At 55.8% G+C, this 21,309-nt stretch overlaps 1 protein-coding gene across 5 annotated transcripts in view; it reads left to right on the top strand.

The window, feature by feature from the left end:
* PCNX2 (pecanex 2) overlaps positions 1-21,309 on the top strand; it is a 193,919-nt gene that overhangs the window by 7,582 nt on the left and 165,028 nt on the right. For 4 of the 5 annotated variants that reach the window (XM_079107189.1, XM_079107188.1, XM_079107186.1 and 1 more), the window contains exons 2-4: positions 13,301-13,506; positions 14,050-14,176; positions 14,826-14,862. In XM_079107189.1, coding sequence (XP_078963315.1) covers positions 13,301-13,506; positions 14,050-14,176; positions 14,826-14,862 — 370 coding nt within the window. The remainder of the gene's footprint in view (positions 1-13,300; positions 13,507-14,049; positions 14,177-14,825; positions 14,863-21,309) is intronic. The other variant, XM_079107187.1, reaches the window with a different exon arrangement.

Genomic DNA, 21,309 nt, shown 5'->3' with positions numbered 1-21,309 from the left:
GTCCTTGGGGACCTCAGTCCCTTCCCAGGTCCTTGGGGACCTCAGTCCCTTCCAGGTCCTTGGGGACCTCACTCCCCTTCCCAGGTCCTTGGGGACCTCAGTCCCTTCCCAGGTCCTTGGGGACCTCAGTCCCTTCCCAGGTCCTTGGGGACCTCACTCCCCTTCCCAGGTCCTTGGGGACCTCAGTCCCTTCCCAGGTCCTTGGGGACCTCAGTCCCTTCCCAGGTCCTTGGGGACCTCACTCCCTTCCAGGTCCTTGGGGACCTCACTCCCTTCCCAGGTCCTTGGGGACATCACTCCCTTCCCAGGTCCTTGGGGACCTCAGTCCCTTCCCAGGTCCTTGGGGACCTCACTCCCTTCCAGGTCCTTGGGGACCTCACTCCCTTCCCAGGTCCTTGGGGACCTCACTCCCTTCCCAGGTCCTGGGGACCTCAGTCCCTTCCCAGGTCCTGGGGACCTCACTCCCCTTCCCAGGTCCTTGGGGACCTCACTCCCCTTCCCAGGTCCTTGGGGACCTCACTCCCCTTCCCAGGTCCTTGGGGACCTCAGTCCCTTCCCAGGTCCTGGGGACCTCACTCCCCTTCCCAGGTCCTTGGGGACCTCACTCCCTTCCCAGGTCCTTGGGGACCTCACTCCCTTCCAGGTCCTTGGGGACCTCACTCCCTTCCCAGGTCCTTGGGGACCTCAGTCCCTTCCAGGTCCTGGGGACCTCAGTCCCTTCCCAGGTCCTTGGGGACCTCAGTCCCTTCCCAGGTCCTTGGGGACCTCAGTCCCTTCCCAGGTCCTTGGGGACCTCAGTCCCTTCCCAGGTCCTTGGGGACCTCACTCCCTTCCAGGTCCTTGGGGACCTCACTCCCCTTCCCAGGTCCTTGGGGACCTCAGTCCCTTCCCAGGTCCTTGGGGACCTCAGTCCCTTCCCAGGTCCTTGGGGACCTCACTCCCTTCCAGGTCCTTGGGGACCTCACTCCCTTCCCAGGTCCTTGGGGACCTCACTCCCTTCCCAGGTTCTTGGGGACCTCACTCCCTTCCCAGGTCCTTGGGGACCTCACTCCCTTCCAGGTCCTGGGGACCTCACTCCCTTCCCAGGTCCTTGGGGACCTCAGTCCCTTCCCAGGTCCTTGGGGACCTCAGTCCCTTCCCAGGTCCTGGGGACCTCACTCCCCTTCCCAGGTCCTTGGGGACCTCACTCCCCTTCCCAGGTCCTTGGGGACCTCACTCCCCTTCCCAGGTCCTTGGGGACCTCAGTCCCGTCCCAGGTCCTGGGGACCTCACTCCCCTTCCCAGGTCCTTGGGGACCTCAGTCCCTTCCCAGGTCCTTGGGGACCTCACTCCCTTCCAGGTCCTTGGGGACCTCACTCCCTTCCCAGGTCCTTGGGGACCTCAGTCCCTTCCAGGTCCTGGGGACCTCAGTCCCTTCCCAGGTCCTTTGGGACCTCACTCCCTTCCAGGTCCTTGGGGACCTCACTCCCTTCCCAGGTCCTTGGGGACCTCAGTCCCTTCCAGGTCCTGGGGACCTCACTCCCTTCCAGGTCCTTGGGGACCTCACTCCCTCCCAGGTCCTGGGGACCTCACTCCCTTCCCAGGTCCTTGGGGACCTCACTCCCTTCCAGGTCCTTGGGGACCTCAGTCCCTTCCCAGGTCCTTGGGGACCTCACTCCCTCCCAGGTCCTGGGGACCTCACTCCCCTTCCCAGGTCCTTGGGGACCTCACTCCCTCCCAGGTCCTTGGGGACCTCACTCCCTTCCCAGGTGCTTCAGACCTCACTCCCTTCCAGGTCCTTGGGGACCTCACTCCCCTTCCCAGGTCCTTGGGGACCTCAGTCCCTTCCCAGGTCCTGGGGACCTCACTCCCCTTCCCAGGTCCTTGGGGACCTCACTCCCTCCCAGGTCCTGGGGACCTCACTCCCTTCCCAGGTCCTTGGGGACCTCACTCCCTTCCCAGGTCCTTGGGGACCTCAGTCCCTTCCAGGTCCTGGGGACCTCACTCCCTTCCCAGGTCCTTGGGGACCTCAGTCCCTTCCCAGGTCCTTGGGGACCTCAGTCCCTTCCCAGGTCCTTGGGGACCTCACTCCCTTCCAGGTCCTTGGGGACCTCACTCCCCTTCCCAGGTCCTTGGGGACCTCAGTCCCTTCCCAGGTCCTTGGGGACCTCAGTCCCTTCCCAGGTCCTTGGGGACCTCACTCCCTTCCAGGTCCTTGGGGACCTCACTCCCTTCCCAGGTCCTTGGGGACCTCACTCCCTTCCCAGGTCCTTGGGGACCTCACTCCCTTCCCAGGTCCTTGGGGACCTCACTCCCTTCCAGGTCCTGGGGACCTCACTCCCTTCCCAGGTCCTTGGGGACCTCACTCCCTTCCCAGGTCCTTGGGGACCTCAGTCCCTTCCCAGGTCCTGGGGACCTCACTCCCCTTCCCAGGTCCTTGGGGACCTCACTCCCCTTCCCAGGTCCTTGGGGACCTCACTCCCCTTCCCAGGTCCTTGGGGACCTCAGTCCCTTCCCAGGTCTTGGGGACCTCACTCCCCTTCCCAGGTCCTTGGGGACCTCAGTCCCTTCCCAGGTCCTTGGGGACCTCACTCCCTTCCAGGTCCTTGGGGACCTCACTCCCTTCCCAGGTCCTTGGGGACCTCAGTCCCTTCCAGGTCCTGGGGACCTCACTCCCTTCCCAGGTCCTTTGGGACCTCACTCCCTTCCAGGTCCTTGGGGACCTCACTCCCTTCCCAGGTCCTTGGGGACCTCAGTCCCTTCCAGGTCCTGGGGACCTCACTCCCTTCCAGGTCCTTGGGGACCTCACTCCCTCCCAGGTCCTGGGGACCTCACTCCCTTCCCAGGTCCTTGGGGACCTCACTCCCTTCCAGGTCCTTGGGGACCTCAGTCCCTTCCCAGGTCCTTGGGGACCTCACTCCCTCCCAGGTCCTGGGGACCTCACTCCCCTTCCCAGGTCCATGGGGACCTCACTCCGTCCCAGGTCCTTGGGGACCTCACTCCCTTCCCAGGTGCTTCAGACCTCACTCCCTTCCAGGTCCTTGGGGACCTCACTCCCCTTCCCAGGTCCTTGGGGACCTCAGTCCCTTCCCAGGTCCTGGGGACCTCACTCCCCTTCCCAGGTCCTTGGGGACCTCACTCCCTCCCAGGTCCTGGGGACCTCACTCCCCTTCCCAGGTCCTTGGGGACCTCACTCCCCTTCCCAGGTCCTTGGGGACCTCAGTCCCTTCCCAGGTCCTTGGGGACCTCAGTCCCTTCCCAGGTCCTTGGGGACCTCACTCCCTTCCCAGGTCCTTGGGGACCTCACTCCCTTCCAGGTCCTTGGGGACCTCAGTCCCTTCCCAGGTCTTTGGGGACCTCACTCCCTCCCAGGTCCTGGGGACCTCACTCCCCTTCCCAGGTCCTTGGGGACCTCACTCCGTCCCAGGTCCTTGGGGACCTCACTCCCTTCCCAGGTGCTTCAGACCTCACTCCCTTCCAGGTCCTTGGGGACCTCACTCCCCTTCCCAGGTCCTTGGGGACCTCAGTCCCTTCCCAGGTCCTGGGGACCTCACTCCCCTTCCCAGGTCCGTGGGGACCTCACTCCCTCCCAGGTCCTGGGGACCTCACTCCCCTTCCCAGGTCCTTGGGGACCTCACTCCCCTTCCCAGGTCCTTGGGGACCTCAGTCCCTTCCCAGGTCCTTGGGGACCTCAGTCCCTTCCCAGGTCCTTGGGGACCTCACTCCCTTCCCAGGTGCTTCAGACCTCACTCCCTCCCAGGTCCTGGGGACCTCACTCCCCTTCCCAGGTCCTTGAGGACCTCACTCCCTCCCAGGTCCTTGGGGACCTCACTCCCTTCCCAGGTGCTTCAGACCTCACTCCCTTCCAGGTCCTTGGGGACCTCACTCCCCTTCCCAGGTCCTTGGGGACCTCACTCCCTTCCCAGGTCCTTGGGGACCTCACTCCCTTCCCAGGTCCTTGGGGACCTCACTCCCTTCCAGGTCCTGGGGACCTCACTCCCTTCCCAGGTCCTTGGGGACCTCACTCCCTTCCCAGGTCCTTGGGGACCTCAGTCCCTTCCCAGGTCCTGGGGACCTCACTCCCCTTCCCAGGTCCTTGGGGACCTCACTCCCCTTCCCAGGTCCTTGGGGACCTCACTCCCCTTCCCAGGTCCTTGGGGACCTCAGTCCCTTCCCAGGTCCTGGGGACCTCACTCCCCTTCCCAGGTCCTGGGGACCTCACTCCCCTTCCCAGGTCCTGGGGACCTCACTCCCCTTCCCAGGTCCTTGGGGACCTCACTCCCTTCCCAGGTCCTTGGGGACCTCACTCCCTTCCCAGGTCCTTGGGGACCTCAGTCCCTTCCAGGTCCTGGGGACCTCACTCCCTTCCCAGGTCCTTGGGGACCTCACTCCCTTCCCAGGTCCTTGGGGACCTCAGTCCCTTCCCAGTCCTTGGGGACCTCACTCCCTTCCAGGTCCTTGGGGACCTCACTCCCCTTCCCAGGTCCTTGGGGACCTCAGTCCCTTCCCAGGTCCTTGGGGACCTCAGTCCCTTCCCAGGTCCTTGGGGACCTCACTCCCTTCCCAGGTCCTTGGGGACCTCACTCCCTTCCCAGGTCCTTGGGGACCTCACTCCCTTCCCAGGTCCTTGGGGACCTCAGTCCCTTCCCAGGTCCTTGGGGACCTCAGTCCCTTCCCAGGTCCTTGGGGACCTCAGTCCCTTCCCAGGTCCTGGGGACCTCACTCCCCTTCCCAGGTCCTTGGGGACCTCACTCCCCTTCCCAGGTCCTTGGGGACCTCAGTCCCTTCCCAGGTCCTGGGGACCTCACTCCCCTTCCCAGGTCCTTGGGGACCTCAGTCCCTTCCCAGGTCCTTGGGGACCTCACTCCCTTCCAGGTCCTTGGGGACCTCACTCCCTTCCCAGGTCCTTGGGGACCTCAGTCCCTTCCAGGTCCTGGGGACCTCACTCCCTTCCCAGGTCCTTTGGGACCTCACTCCCTTCCAGGTCCTTGGGGACCTCACTCCCTTCCCAGGTCCTTGGGGACCTCAGTCCCTTCCTGGTCCTGGGGACCTCACTCCCTTCCAGGTCCTTGGGGACCTCACTCCCTCCCAGGTCCTGGGGACCTCACTCCCTTCCCAGGTCCTTGGGGACCTCACTCCCTTCCAGGTCCTTGGGGACCTCAGTCCCTTCCCAGGTCCTTGGGGACCTCACTCCCTCCCAGGTCCTGGGGACCTCACTCCCCTTCCCAGGTCCTTGGGGACCTCACTCCCTCCCAGGTCCTTGGGGACCTCACTCCCTTCCCAGGTGCTTCAGACCTCACTCCCTTCCAGGTCCTTGGGGACCTCACTCCCCTTCCCAGGTCCTTGGGGACCTAAGTCCCTTCCCAGGTCCTGGGGACCTCACTCCCCTTCCCAGGTCCTTGGGGACCTCACTCCCTCCCAGGTCCTGGGGACCTCACTCCCCTTCCCAGGTGCTTCAGACCTCACTCCCTCCCAGGTCCTTGGGGACCTCACTCCCTTCCCAGGTGCTTCAGACCTCACTCCCTTCCAGGTCCTTGGGGACCTCACTCCCCTTCCCAGGTCCTTGGGGACCTCAGTCCCTTCCCAGGTCCTGGGGACCTCACTCCCCTTCCCAGTTCCTTGGGGACCTCACTCCCTCCCAGGTCCTGGGGACCTCACTCCCCTTCCCAGGTCCTTGAGGACCTCACTCCCCTTCCCAGGTCCTTGGGGACCTCAGTCCCTTCCCAGGTCCTTGGGGACCTCACTCCCTTCCCAGGTGCTTCAGACCTCACTCCCTTCCAGGTCCTTGGGGACCTCACTCCCCTTCCAGGTCCTTGGGGACCTCACTCCCTTCCCAGGTCCTGGGGACCTCACTCCCCTTCCCAGGTCCTTGGGGACCTCACTCCCTCCCAGGTCCTGGGGACCTCACTCCCCTTCCCAGGTCCTTGAGGACCTCACTCCCCTTCCCAGGTCCTTGGGGACCTCAGTCCCTTCCCAGGTCCTTGGGGACCTCAGTCCCTTCCCAGGTCCTTGGGGACCTCACTCCCTTCCCAGGTGCTTCAGACCTCACTCCCTCCCAGGTCCTGGGGACCTCACTCCCCTTCCCAGGTCCTTGGGGACCTCACTCCCTCCCAGGTCCTTGGGGACCTCACTCCCTTCCCAGGTGCTTCAGACCTCACTCACTTCCAGGTCCTTGGGGACCTCACTCCCCTTCCCAGGTCCTTGGGGACCTCAGTCCCTTCCCAGGTCCTGGGGACCTCACTCCCCTTCCCAGGTCCTTGGGGACCTCACTCCCTCCCAGGTCCTGGGGACCTCACTCCCCTTCCCAGGTCCTTGAGGACCTCACTCCCCTTCCCAGGTCCTTGGGGACCTCAGTCCCTTCCCAGGTCCTTGGGGACCTCAGTCCCTTCCCAGGTCCTTGGGGACCTCACTCCCTTCCCAGGTGATTCAGACCTCACTCCCTTCCAGGTCCTTGGGGACCTCACTCCCCTTCCCAGGTCCTTGGGGACCTCACTCCCTCCCAAGTCCTGGGGACCTCACTCCCCTTCCCAGGTCCTGGAGGACCTCACTCACTCCCTGGTCCTCGGGGACCCTACTCTTTGTCCATGCTCTGCACCTACCATTTCCTTGTGGAGGGCTACTGTCTCTTCCCCTGAGTGCCCACTCCTTTGGGGCAGCGCCCTCTGCTCCAGCCACCCTCTAGAACATTTTCTAACGCACCCGAGCAGGTTCTGGCACACACCACCGTGTGAATGCCCTTCTCCTTTCCCACCACATTTCAAGGGGCCTGCACAGCTCAACATGGTGCCCATCAGGTCATGGCAGCTGGCCAGCCAGTGTTCCTTCTGTGGAGGAATCAGATCATAGTCTCCCCGCACCCTAATGGTAGAGACTCAAGGTAAGCCTCTGGATGGCTCACTGAGCCCTCCTGTGGCCTGTGGCAGAGGGACATGGGACTGGCTATGTACCAGGGCTTTTAGTTCTGTCCCCAAACCTCCTTACTCCAGTTGTCCCCTCCTCTTCTGACTGAGGAGTTCAGGGTCATGCAACTCCTGATCTACTTAGAATCTCTGTCTGTGGTCTGTTTCAGAAGGGGCCTTGGAACCTCAGACCTGGTGGGGTGTGGCCCGTGGGTTCCTCCGTCAGGGCTTTTGTTGTGGGCATGTGTGGTTGTTCCTGAGCTCGCAGCCTTTGCTTGATGGAGCCCATGCACAGAGAGTTCCTGTCCACGTGCTGTGTCACTGTGCACACAAAGGTGCCTATTTGATCAGTTTTCAGATGATTTCAACCTAATGCTACTATTTGGCTACTTGGATTTGCATTCAGAGTTGAACACATGCATCAGCGGGAATGAGCTGCTGTGTGCTAATGTGACAAGTACACTCGCAATGGCTTGGACCTTGGGGACGAGCTGGTGTGTGCTAATGTGACAAGCACACTCGCAATGGCTTGGACCTTGTCAAACTTACCTTCTGCTCACTCTGCATGCTCAGTGGTCAGTGGAGGGACCTGGCTAGCAGGGGCTTCTGCTCAGTGTGGGCCTTTAGGTACCTGGGCTGACTGAGGCTGCGTTTTGGGGTGGCGGCTCCATTATCATCCCCACCCTCGACCCTGGAGGTCATTGCCAGGCGCGGTGACGGAGGCAGAGAGTGGCCTCCACACTGACTCCTGAGGCTGCAGCTGGCAGAGGCAGGAGCACTTTGCACTGAGACTTCGGAATCAGGGAAAATCACAGGCACACTTTGCCTCAAGAGAGAAGAGTGAGTCGCACCCCTGCCCCGGAAGGGCTGGACCGTCTGGTGGACGGCACTGTGTCCAAGGCAACTGTCGACCGAGGGCTGGCATTCTGGACGTTGTTGGGAACTGCAGGAGATCGGGGTGGGCTGATCTCCCCCTCGAGGGGGTGGACAAGGTGTGCAGACGTGAGTGGCACATGAGGTGCTACCTGGAGGACTTCAGGGGCTCCGGGTGGAGTGAGGGACCCCATCCTGGCCTTGGCGCTGCTCCTCTGTCGTTCGGCGACAGGTCCACCCAGCCAGGCTGGCGAGGGGCAGCATCTGGGCTGGGCAACGGCGTGTGTGAGTCTGGGGTGGAGGGCGTTAGCCAGGACGAGAAGGTACCAGGCAGCGAGCCACCTTGCCTGCTGACCCGTGCCGCGAGAACTCTGGCCACGGCCTGGAGACTCAGTCAGAGAAGCTGCGCAAGGGAGGACATGGCCTGTCCTCCAGCGCCCTGGGCTCCAGAGCCCAGTTCCGTCCCTCGGCAGAGCTTCAACATGGCTGTGATGTCGTGGGGCGGCCTGAGCGTCACGTCCCCTAGGTTCCTTGGCCTGTTACCTCTGACCTCGTGCTAGAACCTCAACCCTCTGTCCCTGATGACCACCTTCGCAGATCTCTCTTGGCCCGGGTGAGGCTGCTGTGCAGGACGGTGCCCAGTGCCAGAACCCCCCTCTGCTTTCTCCTTAGAAGAGGGCCTGGAGCTGCTCTTTCTGCTGTCCCTTTGCACTGGGCATGTGGCACGTCTCTTCTCCTCCATGAAAGAGGCTGGGTCCTTCTGTGCTTCTTGGGTTGGGGGTCCCTGTCCTTTCCTTTGCTCACCCTGTTTGTTCCTAGCAGTGACAGGTCAGTGGAGCCCTGTCTTCAGGAAGCTGGGTGGAGATGACCTGTAGGAGGATAGTGGAGGGCGGGGGGAGTTTGACAGCAGTGTTGGTGTCGAGTGCTCTGGTGGAAGCCGGGAGGGCCCCCTTAAGGTCAGGGAGGGTTTACCTGGGCAGGCGACCTTGCAGCTGAAGCCTGGAAGATGAGAGGGAGCCAGTGGGGAAGCGCTCAGAGGTGGCAGGTGAGGCCCTGGGGCGTGTTTGGAGGTGGCAGGGCTGGCACTGGGGCCGTGGAGCATGAGGAGTTCCGGTTTAGTTCTCAGTACAGTGAAACGCACTCACCTTTTTTTAATTCAAATCAAGTTTGAGGTATGATGGGAGTTCCTTTTTTAATCCCAGTTTTTATTTTGAGAATTTCCTGACGTACAGAAGAGCCACGGGATCAGCACGAGTGGCCTGCAGCTTGACCCACGCCCAGCTCGCACCTCACCTCACGGGCCTGGCCGCCCTCTGTTCGTGCACTTTTAATGTCGCTGTGTCATTTTGGAAGTAGTGTAGCCTTCAAGCCACTTTCCTCTGAGGACTCCGGCAGGAACTCAGGGAAAGGACGCTCCCCACGTGAGCCTCACCCTCGGGGGAGGACGTGGACGCAGCTGCGCTCCGGCGCCAGCTCCCGTGCAGAGCTGCCCAGCCACGTCCTCTAACTGGGAGTTCGGTTCTCTTCTGGATCTGCGATTCAGTCAAGGGTCGTGTGTGGTTTCTGGTTGCTTGAATGTCCTTTGTTCCAGAAAGTTCTCTAAGCCTTTCTCTCTCTGGCACTGAAAGTTGTTTTCCAGCAGGTTTGGCGTGGACTTTTCCGATTGTTCCCTTGAGGCTGGAGGCTGATCATGCATTTTTCGGTGTGGTCACTGCCTATGCGTGTCCTCATGCCCCACCTCAGAGGGACATGATGTCCGTCTCCATCCTGCCCTGCCCCCGTGCCCGGTGCTGGTAAGTGCGGCCCCTGGGGAAGGTGGTGTCCGCCAGTCCCCTCTGTGTTCAGTAAGCAGTCTGTGGAGCAGAACCTGCAGCCTGTGGCTCCGCCGCTGCAGCCGAGGCGACAGTTCTCACCTACACAAGTATCACTTCATGTTGGAAACGGATTTCCTGCACTCTCTTCTTTCTCCCTTTGCCAGCTGGTGTCCTTCTCTAAAGAAGGGCTGTCCTTTCTGCCCCTGGGGCTGTCCTCTCCTGCCCCGGGGCCTTTGTTCAGCTCCTTACAGTTGGTCTCAGAGAATGACTTTGTACTCCAGGGAATCATCCGTCGCTATCCTCTCTCCTGATGTTCAAGTTATCCAGAATTTGGCAAGTGGGACCCCCGGTCCTTCAGACGTGCCCTGGGGTTTTCTGCCTCAGCAAGATGCCCCGGGCTCAGCTTGCGCCATCCTGGCCCCAGCCCTGGAAGAGTCAACCATTTCCCAGGGAACCCTGATCTTGGGGGGTGGATGGCGTTCAGAAACCAGCCTCTGGGGCAGCGATGGTTGTGGTCATGGCTTCCAGGCTGACTTTGCCCCTAGAGGTCAATCAGACTGATGGATCTACTGGTCAAATGGTTGATCACCGAGTTGGGAGTTTATGCTGAGACACTGAATCCAGTCCAGGCCACAGAGCTCTTCCGCTCCCGCTCCAGCTCGCCTCTCCTTTCTCCCACAGGAGAACCAGGCCATGCGGAATACCAGCTGCTGGACCCTGCTGCCCACGGGGCCCCCTGCCCCGCCACTGCTGGGCCTCCTTAAGAAAAGCTCGAGGTCCTGCAGGCCTTCTTTCCCCAGGAGTTACCTGCACTCGTTCTTGTATTTTTATTCATCTTTCTGGTTTTGCTATCAGTTTAAGACTGAGTTTCACATTCACCTGTGCGTGGATGACTTTAGTTTTATTTGCCCACCTTTGATTGGTTGTTCCTGTTTCATAGAAAGGCGTGGAGGATCACCTGTGAGCGTTTGCCTGGCTGCGGGTGGAAATAGGTCAGAGCGAGGCAGCGTGGGGCACAGGCTGAGCGGCTGCTTTAGTCCTCCAGCTGGAGGTGGCCGCGGCAGAAGGGGGGGAAAAGCAGGCTGTCTGATTGGATCCAGTGGTCCTTACTTATGGGAGGCAGAGTGCAGGGTGGGCGGCAGGAGGTCAGCAGAGGAGAGTGGGCGGAAGGGCTGGCTGCAAGCAGCTGGTTTTGCCCGTGGTGGCTTGGAGTTTCCTTTTAGACCTCATGGTGGGTGTGGACACTCAGAGGAGCAAGTCAAGGGATGTGAACTTGAAGATGGAAGGGTGCAGACTGCATTTTCCCCCAAGGGAGGGAGTGAGTCTGCTAGAGACAGAGGGAGGAGGCTTTGCAGCTGGCGGGAGCTGCTTACCTGGAGGCACCTGTCCCAGGACAGGAGGAGAGGATGTCTGGGAGGGACAGTGTGTGTGGCTGTGACAAGAGGAAGCTGTCCCAATGCTTTGTCTTCTGACATCAAGAAGAACACCACCTGTGGGGTGTCGGGGAACTGCGCCAGCATGCCGAGGGCTTCAGAGGCAGCAGTGAGGACCATGGGTCAAGGGTCCCCGTGATGCCACCCAAGGGTGAAGGCGGCTGGCCTCCGGCTGGAGGGTCCTGGGTAGCTGTGCTCGCATTCGGTGGTCCCTGGCCTGGTGCTCCCGGGCATCAGGGGTGTGGCCTTTCTGTTGGTGGAGTCCCGTCCTGGAGGACGGCAGGGCTCGGCAGCACCTGCTGGGCAGGTGAGCTGCCCTCTGGGCTGTGAAACCTGGCCCTGCCCAGGGGCTTCTCGGTGGGTCTGCCATGACCATGTCTGGAGAGGCACGTGTCTGTCTGCAGAGGGGACCCTGTGCCGGAGCCCTTCCTCACCCGGGGCAAGACGGGGCCTCCATCGCCTGCTGCAGACTAGACACCAGGGCCACATCAGCTCCACCTGCTCTCCTGCCAGTCCCCTTACCCAGCTGCCCTCAGGCCACACTTAGCTGGTACGCCAGAGCTGCACCTTGACCCGGGCTGGCCCAGTGATTCTGTCTCCCTCCCTCTCTTCCCTCCCCTCCCCTCCCCTCCCCTCCCTGCCAGCCTCCTCAGGGTGCACTCCTACCCTGGAAGTGCAGCCCCAGGGTAAGGAGACCAGCTGCAGCCTCCACAGACTCGGAGGCTCAGGACATCCAGGTTTGCTCCTTACTCTCATGGTGGGTCCATGCTGGGGCGTGGGGCCCTTGCTCCACCAGGGGGTCATGCCCGGGGGGAAGGAAGCCTCCTGTCTGTAGAAGCCTCCTCTGGAGGATGGGGCTCTGCGCTCAGCTGGTGGAGGAGAGGAGGGGATGGAGGAGGCCGCAGATCACATTCCTGGCCAGAAGCCAGCGCAGGGCCAGCTCAGAGTAGGAGGCCCAGCAGAGGGCCTCCTCAGCCGTGCCCTGCCTGCCGCCCTTGCTGCACGCGGGGCCGCACGTGAGTGAGCAGAGTGTGTGAAGGAGCTTTCATGGTGGGGCTAGCTGCAGGTCCCCTATCCACTGCCTGAGACCCTCGGTCTCGCGGGAGGTAGTCGTGTGAACATGGAGCCCGGCTGCCCCAGGTGGTGCCTGGCTTGGCTGTCACCACCTGTTGGTCTCCGGCTGCGCCCTCCTCCTTTGCCTGCTCACTGATCTGCTGTGTCTCTGGACTTTCCCGGGAGGCAGATGCGGCTGGGGTGGCCAGGCCCTCGCGCCCTCTCTCAGAGGGGCTTCTGCTCTCTCGGCCACGCTTTGCGCTGGCACTGCTGCTTCAGGGATGGTCATTCCTAGTTGAGGGACTCCCAGAGGGCACTGTGGCCAGGGGCAAGGGCTTGGGAGGCATGCGGGCTGGCCGTGCTGCCTGCTGGCCAGGGTGCTCCAGGCGCAGCCTTCCAGGCCGGTCTCTGGATTCCAGAGACCTCCGGAGGGGGTCAGCCAGCTGCCCACTGAGTCCTCTTGGGTGTCCTCTCCCCGTTCATCAAGGCCACCCGTGGTGTCCCCTTGGTGTCCTCCCTGTTTATCAAGGCTGCCCGTGGTGTCCCCTGGGGCGTCCTCTCATCAAGGCCACCCGTGGTGTCCCCTGGGGCGTCCTCTCCTTGTTCATCAAGGCCACCCCTGGTGTCCCCTTGGCGTCCTCTCCCCGTCCATCGAGGCCGCCCGTGGTGTCCCCTTGGCGTCCTCTCCCTGTTCATCAAGGCCGCCCGTGGTGTTCCCTTGGCGTCCTCTCCCCGTCCATCGAGGCCGCCCGTGGTGTCTCCTTGGTGCCCTCGCGCCTGTTATCAGCTGGAAGAATGTCCCTCTTCCTTCTGGCAGCAGTAATCTCCCGGCCCCTGTGTGCATCCCAACCCTGGGGGCGTCCTTGGCCTGCTGCGGTCAGCTGGGTGTGTGGTCAGGGCGGGGAGGGGCCTGGCCTTGCTCCGTGCTTTCCATTTCTTCACAAGTGAGGGAGTGTCATCTTTCTCTGGCCTTCTCGATGCCCAGGGACAGCATCGAGAAGAGACGCCAGGCAGTGGCCTCTAGGACGCACCTGGTCCTGCGGGTTCCCGCCGGCCGCTCAGGCCTTGTTCCCCAGCCAAGAAACCGGGCAGGCAGGTGAGAAGACAGCTGCTGTCCCTCCTCGGGCATTTTAAGCAGAAGTCACGACTCCAGCACAGTGTGGAACCCGCCTGGCCCGGGCTCAGTGAGCGGCTGGGAGCTCCGGACTGAGCCCGGGCCTCTGAGACGGTGTCCCGCTCTCTCCGCCAGGCGTGTCCCCCAAGTGCCGTCACTGCGCTCCTCTACTGCAGCTCCGTGGCCGTCGTCTTCACCACCATCAAGCTGGTCAGCTACCGCCTGCACCTCATGTTCGACGAGGGAGAAGTGGTCCGGCCGCGGCCCGTCCGGCAGAGGGAGGAGCCGGCCAGAGACCCAGAGGCCCGCGGCCCACGCGCCACCGACCCCAAGAACCTCAGGTAGCCCAGGGCGTGCACCGGCCTCGAAGCGCCTGTCCTGAGGGATGGCGTTCTCGCTTCCTGCTGTGCGTGGTGGATCCGCAGGGCAGGTGGGCCGGGCTGTGCCCTTAGGCATGGAAGCGACCGTCCCTCAGGATGGCATAATGGGCTCCGGCAGGGCCTTGCAGCGCCGCCCGGGTCACTTCCTCAGGTGTAGTGCTGCACCTGGTTCTGCTCCAGGGCTTGCGGCTTGCTGTGTAGACGCTCAGGGTCTGTCAGGGTGTCAGCCACCTGCTGTCTCCCTGCGGATGCCCGGGTGGCTGTTGCCTAGGACTGAGGTACCGAGGGCCGTCCTGGGGCTCAGCACTGTCCCCGTTCTGGTGTCACCCCTCTTCAGGAAAGGCGGGTCTCGTCACGTTAAAGCCACGACTACAACCCTCCCTTAGAAACGACGCTCGTGTGTGTGGAAGTGACAAGAGGGTCCAGGAAGAGGCGGCTGAGCCATCCCGAAAGGCCGCCGCTCTGCGTGCTAACCGGCTGCCTGTGCTTCTCTCCTTGACCCAGCAGTGACCGGCCTGCGGGCACCAGTGGAGGCAAGAAGGAAGAGGCCCCGGCGAGCCTGGCCACTCCTCCGCTGCGCTGCAGCTCCCGAGGGCACAGCCCGCGCTCACGCCACGCGTCACCGCAGCTGGTCAGTGTCCCCTCTGTTTCCGTCTCTTCCGTCGTTCCGGGTGGAAGCTCTGGAATGGGGCCTGCGGGGCGGGGGTGTTGCCAGGTGTATCGGGCCCTCCTGCCTGCGGGACCACACCTCAGGCTGTGCAAGTGGCCTGACGGTGCGCCTCAAACCGTCAGATGCCCAGCCCTCAGTTCGAAGCCCCCTGTGGCCTCGGTCTGGCCCTTGCAGGGAACCGTCCTGCACAGACGTTTGCTCTCTGCTCCCTCCTCCAGTCTGTCGCCCCCAGGTCGTGTTTCTGTGATGTCCTTTACTGGGAATGAACCACACCTCCCTGCTGTTCCCCTGTCCCTCACTTTGGTCTCTTGGAAAGTCAATAAGTCACTCTTTTAATGGCTTCATTGGGCTCCGTGAACCAAGTACAGGTCGTGCCTTGTTCCTTCTCCTTCACTTGGTGACCAGCAGGGCCCTTTCATCGCCCTCCAGTTGTCTCAGTAGGAGGGCTGCCCTCAGGGACACTTGTATCCATCTGTCCTTCCTGTCGTGTGGAAGCGTAAGGAGCAGGGACGCACTGTTGGGAACCCAGCAGCTGTGGACGGGGGGCGCCGAGGGCCCGGAAACGTGCAGAGCTGACTCGCATGTTGATCTCTGTTTTCCATTTGCTTAGAAGATGCCGGCGCAGGAAACGGTGGACGATCTCAAAGGTAGAGTACGTCGCCGCTCAGTATTCTACCACAGCACCACCTTACAGAAGCCAGTGTCCCACCCGAAGATAAGCATCCGACGCCCAGAAGTCGCCTCCCTCAGTCCCGCAGGAACTCACTTCCGCGTCTGCATCAGACTGTGGTGCTGGATGGTGCATTCCTGGGTCACACCTGCCTCCTCTGCCTGGCTCTCCTGGCTCCTCACGTGGGAGCCGCCCTGGGCTCTCAGGCTCCTCCGTGGGGCCCAGGCGCAGGAAGTGACGGGGGTTCAGTGCCTTCTGCCCGTCTGCGTCTCTCTTTTTTTTTTTTTTATTGTGAACAAATGGGATACATGTTGTTTCTCTGTTTGTACATGGCGTAAAGGCATACCATTTGTGTAATCATAAATTTACATAGAGCAATGTTGTTTGATTCATTCTGCTATTTTTTCCCTTCCCCCACCCCTCCCACCCCTCTTTTCCCTCTATACAGTACTTCCTTCCTCCATTCTTGCCCCCCTTCCTAACCCTAACTCTAACCCTAACACTAACCCTTCCCTCCCCCCCATTATGTGTCATCCTCCACTTATTAGCGATATCATTTGTCCTTTGGCTTTTTGAGATTGGCTTATCTCACTTAGCATGATATTCTCCAATTTCATCCATTTGCCTGTAAATGCCATAATTTTATCATTCTTTATGGCTGAGTAATATTCCATTGTATATATATAACCACAGTTTCTTTATCCATCCATCAACTGAAGGGCATCTAGGTTGGTTCCACAATCTGGCTATTGTGAATTGAGCAGCTATGAACATTGATGTGGCTGTATCTCTGTAGTGTGCTGATTTTAAGTCCTTTGGGTATAGGCCAAGGAGTGGGATAGCTGGGTCAAATGGTGGTTCCATTCCAAGTTTTCTAAGGAATCTCCACACTGCTTTCCAGAGTGCTGCACTAATTTGCAGCCCCACCAGCAATGTATGAGTGTACCTTTCTCCCCACATCCTCGCCAACACCTGTTGTTGCTTGTGTTCTTGATAATCGCCATTCCAATTGGGGTGAGATGGAATCTTAGGGTGGTTTTGATTTGCATTTCTCTTATTACTAGAGATGTTGAACATTTTTCCATGTTTGTTGATTGCTTGTAGATCTTTTTCTGTGAAGCATCTGTTCATATCCTTAGCCCATTTGTCGACTGGATTATTTGAATTCTTGGAGTAGAGTTTTTTGAGTTCTTTATAGATTCTGGAGATTAGCGCTCTATCTGAAGTATGATTGGCAAAGATATTCTCCCACTCTGTAGGCTCTTTCTTCACATTGCTGATAGTTTCCTTTGCTGAGAGAAAGCTTTTTAGTTTGAATCTATCCCAGTTATTGATTCTTGCTTTTATTTCTTGTGCTATGGGAGTCCTGTTAAGGAAGTCTGGTCCTAGGCCGACATGTTGAAGATCTGGACCTACTTTTTCTTCTATAATCTGCAGGGTCTCTTAATCCATTTTGAGTTTAGTTTCGTGCATGGTGAGAGATATGAGTTTAGTTTCATTCTGTTGCATATGGATTTCCAATTCTCCCAGCACCATTTGTTGAAGAGGCTATCTTTTCTCCATGGCATATTTTTGGCCCCTTTGTCTAGTATGAGAAAATTGTATTTATTTGGGTTTGTGTCCGTGTCCTCTATTCTGTACCATTGATCTACCTGTCTATTTTGGTACCAATACCATGCCGTTTTTGTTACTATTGCTTTGTAGTAGAGTTGAAGATCTGGTATTGCAATACCCCCTGTTTCACTCTTCCTGCTAAGGATTGCTTTAGCTATTCTGGGTTTCTTATTCTTCCAGATGAATTTCATAATTGCTTGCTCTATTTCTATAAGGTATGTCATTCGGATTTTAATTGGGATTGCATTGAATCTGTATAGCACTTTTGGTAGTATGGCCATTTTGACAATATTAATTCTTCCTATCCAAGAACATGGAAGATCTTTCCATCTTCTAAGGTTTTCTTTAATTTCTTTCTTTAGTGTTGTATAGTTCTCATTGTAGAGGTCTTTCACCTCTTTTGTGAGATTGATTCCCAAGTATTTTATTTTTTTCGATGCTATTGTGAATGGGGTAGTTTTCCTAATTTCTCTTTCTGAAGATTCATCACTTATGTATAAAAATGCGTTGGATTTATGGGCATTGATCTTGTAACCTGCTACTTTACTGAATTCACTTATGAGTTCTAAGAGTTTTCTGGTGGAATTTCCAGGTTCCTCTAAATATATAATCATGTCATCAGCGAACAGGGATAGTTTGAGTTCTTCTTTTCCAATTCGTATCCCTTTAATTTCTTTGGTTTGTCTAATTGCTCTGGCTAGAGTCTCAAGAACGATGTTGAATAGAAGTGGTGAAAGAGGGCATCCCTGCCTTGTTCCAGTTTTTAGGGGGAATGCTTTCAGTTTTTCACCATTTAGAATGATATTAGCCATGGGCTTAGCATAAATGGCCTTTACAATGTTAAGGAATGTTCCCACTATCCCTATTTTTTCTAGTGTTTTGAGCATGAAGGGGTGCTGTATTTTATCAAATGCTTTTTCTGCATCTATTGAAATAATCATGTGATTCTTGACTTTAAGTCTATTAATATGGTGAATTACGTTTATTGATTTCCTGATGTTGAACCAACCTTGCATCCCTGGGATGAAACCCACTTGATCATGGTGCACTATCTTTTTAATATGGTTTTGTATGCGATTTGCTAAAATTTTGTTGAGAATTTTTGCGTCGATGTTCATTAAGGATATTGGTCTGAAATTTTCTTTCCTTGATGAGTCTCTGTCTGGTTTAGGTATCAGTGTGATATTGGCTTCATAGAATGAGTTTGGGAGGGTTCCCTCCTCTTCTATTTTATGGAATACTTTGAGAAGTATTGGAATGAGCTCTTCTTTAAAGGTTTTGTAGAACTCGGCTGAGAACCCATCTGGTCCCGGACTTTTCTTTGTTGGTAGGCTTTTGATGACCTCTTCTATTTCAGTACTTGAAATTGGTCTATTTAAATTGTTTATGTCCTCCTCGTTCAGTTTAGGCAATTCATATGTCTCTAGAAACCTGTTGATGTCTTCGAAATTTTCTATTTTGTTGGAGTATAGATTTTCAAAATAGCTTCTAATTATGTTTTGTATTTCAATCCTGTCTGTTGTGATATTTCCTTGTTCATTCCGAATTTTAGTGATTTGGGTTTTCTCTCGTCTTCTCTTTGTTAGTGTGGCTAAAGGTTTATCAATTTTGTTTATTTTTTCAAAGAACCAACTATTTATTTTGTCAATTTTTTGTATTGTTTCTTTTGTTTCAGTTTCATTGATTTCAGCTCTGAGTTTAACTATTTCCTGTCTTCTACTACTTTTGGTGCTGTTCTGTTCTTCTTTTTCTAGGGCTTTGAGCTGTAGTGTTAGGTTGTTTATTTGTTGAGTTTTACTTCTTTTATTGAATGCACTCCATGAAATAAATTTCCCTCTAAGTACTGCTTTCATAGTGTCCCAGAGATTTTGATATGATGTTTCTTTGTTCTCATTTACCTCTAAGAATTTTTTAATTTCCTTCCTAATATCTTCTGTTATCCATTCATCATATAATAGCATATTGTTTAATCTCCAGATGTTGGAATAGTTTCTGTGTTTTACTCTTTCATTTATTTCTAATTTCAATCCATTATGATCTGATAGAATACAAGGTAGTGTCTCTATCTTCTTGTATTTGCTAACATTACCTTTGTGGCATAATATATGGTCTATTTTAGAGAAGGATCCATGTGCTGCTGAGAAGAAAGTGTATTCGCTCTTGGTTGGATGGTATATTCTATAAATGTCCGTTAAGTCTAAATTATTGATTGTGTTATTGAGATCTATGTTTTCTTTGTTCAATTTTTGTCTGGAAGATCTGTCCAGTAGTGAGAGAGGCGTGTTAAAATCACCTAGTATTATTGTGTTATGGTCTATTTGGTTTCTGAAATTGAGAAGGATTTGTTTGACATACATGGAGGAGCCACTGTTTGGGGCATAGATGTTTATGATTGTTATGTCTTGCTGATTTATGCTTCCCTTAAGCAGTATGAAATGACCTTCTTTATCCCTTCTGACTAACTTTGGCTTGAAGTCCACATTATCAGAAATGAGGATGGATACTCCAGCTTTTTTGCTGAGTCCATGTGCATGGTATGTTTTTCCCCATCCTTTCACCTTTAGTCTGTGGGTATCTTTTTCTATGAGGTGAGTCTCTTGCAGGCAACATATTGTTGGATCTTTCTTTTTAATCCAATCTGCCAGTCTATGTCTTTTGATTGATGAATTCAGTCCATTAACATTCAGGGTTATTATAGAGATATGATTTGGTTTCCCGGTCATTTGGTTCATTTTTAAAATTTTATTTATTTATTTGTTTGATACAACTTGTTTCCTCCTTTATTTGACAATTCCTTTAGGATAATTCCTCCCTTTGCTGATTTGCTTCTTTGTTTTTCATCTCTTCCTCATGGAATATTTTGCTGAGAATGTTCTGTAATGCTGGCTTTCTTTTTGTAAATTCTTTTAGCTTTTGTTTATCATGGAAGGATTTTATTTCATCGTCAAATTGAAGGTAAGTTTTGCTGGGTATAAGATTCGTGGTTGGCATCCATTTTCTTTCAGGGCTTGAAAAATGTTGTTCCAGGCCCTTCTAGCTTTTAGGGTCTGGATTAAAAAATCTGCTGAAATCTGTATTGGTTTCCCCCTGAATGTAATTTGGTTCTTTTCTCTCACAGCCTTTAAAATTCTGTCTTTATTTTGTATGTTAGGTATTTTCATTATAATGTGCCTTGGTGTGGGTCTGTTGTAATTTTGTGTATTTGGAGTCCTATAAGCCTCTTGAACTTGATTTTCCATTTCATTCTTCAGATTTGGGAAATTTTCTGATATTATTTCATTGAATAAATTGTTCATTCCTTTGGCTTGTTTCTCTAGGCCTTCCTCAATCCCAATAATTCTTAAATTTGGCCTTTTCATGATGTCCCATAGTTCTTGTAGATTTTGTTCATGATTTCTTACCATCTTCTCTGTTTGTTCAACTTTGTTTTCAAGGTTAAATATTTTGTCTTCAATGTCTGAGGTTCTGTCTTCCAGGTGTTCTATCCTACTGGATATGCTTTCTATGGAGTTCTTAATTTGGTTTATTGTTTCCTTCATGTCAAGGATTTCTGTTTGGTTTTTTTTCAATATCTCTAACTCTTTATTGAAATGATCTTTTGCTTCCTGTATTTGCTCTTTTAACTGTCGATTGGTGCAATCATTCAATGCCTGCATTTGCTCTTTCATCTCATCGTTTGCTTCTCTGATCATTTTAATTATGAACATTCTGAACTCCTTTTCTGTCATTTCTTCTGCCATGCTGTCATTGGGTTTTATTAATGTAACATCTAGATTTGTTTGCAGCATTTTCTTTCCTTGTTTTCTCATATTGTTCAGGTATCAGTGGACCGCTGAGATATTGCAGATTTCCTCTATTGACTTACAATGTCCCTGAAGATTTCTATATATATCCCCCCTTAGCCTTCAGTAGCCTGAAGTCTTGGAGGAAGTTGATAATGCGGTGCTCCACAAGAAGCTGCCTCTCTAGGAGTGGTGGCCTTCAGGTGGGGTATAATCCCTGCTAGTGGGCAGAGGTGCCTCCACTTGTTGACCAATGGTCATCCAAAGGGGACCTAGGCTGCGGGCTGAGGCAAGGCCTGTTTGGGCCTGAGTCTCTGGTTTTACCGTCCTTGTGGGGAAACCTCACCCGGCAGGGAAGACTCACCCGGTGGGGAGGTGTCGCTGGTCAATTCCTTCCTAGAGGTTCCCCTCAATTTACAGCTACCGCCTGGGCTGGGCTGCCTTCCTCTGCAAAATTCCCAGGGGCCCGGCCCTACCTCCTGGGCCTGGGAGCCTCACCCTTCGCAGATGAATCTCCTTAGGCTGCCCCTCCTCAGAGAATTTGCCCACAGGCCTGGAACCTTCGCTCCGCCCTAAGCCTGTCTCTGTGCGGCTCTTCCACCAAGAAGTCTCCTAGATCCTGGGACCCTGCTCTGCTTCTAATCGCCTGGCTATGCGGCCCCTCCTCTGAGCAGCCACCTGGGGCCCCGTACAATCGCTCTGAGACCCAGAGACCCACCACATGCCTCTTCCTCCAGACAGCCGCCCAGTATTCTGGTGCGGTCACTAGGAGTCCAAGAAACTCACTGCGTGCCTCCTCCTCCCACCAACCACCCGTAGCCCTGGGCAATCAATCTCTCCGAGTCGAAGTGACCCTCCCCGTTCCTCCTCCTCCTCCAAATAACCCCCCGGGTGTTCAGGAGTGGTCGCTCTGAGTGGCTCTGAATCCACGTGACCCGCTGCACACGTCCTCTCGGCAACTGCCCGGAGCTCTGGTGCGGCCACTCGAGACCAAGCGACCCACTGCGCTCCTCCTCCAGGCAGCCCCC

This window comes from Sciurus vulgaris, assembly GCF_902686455.1.
Source record: "Sciurus vulgaris genome assembly, chromosome: 12".
In the NCBI taxonomy this organism is placed as follows: Eukaryota; Metazoa; Chordata; class Mammalia; order Rodentia; family Sciuridae; genus Sciurus; species Sciurus vulgaris.
This window is presented reverse-complemented; position numbering and strand designations above follow the sequence as displayed.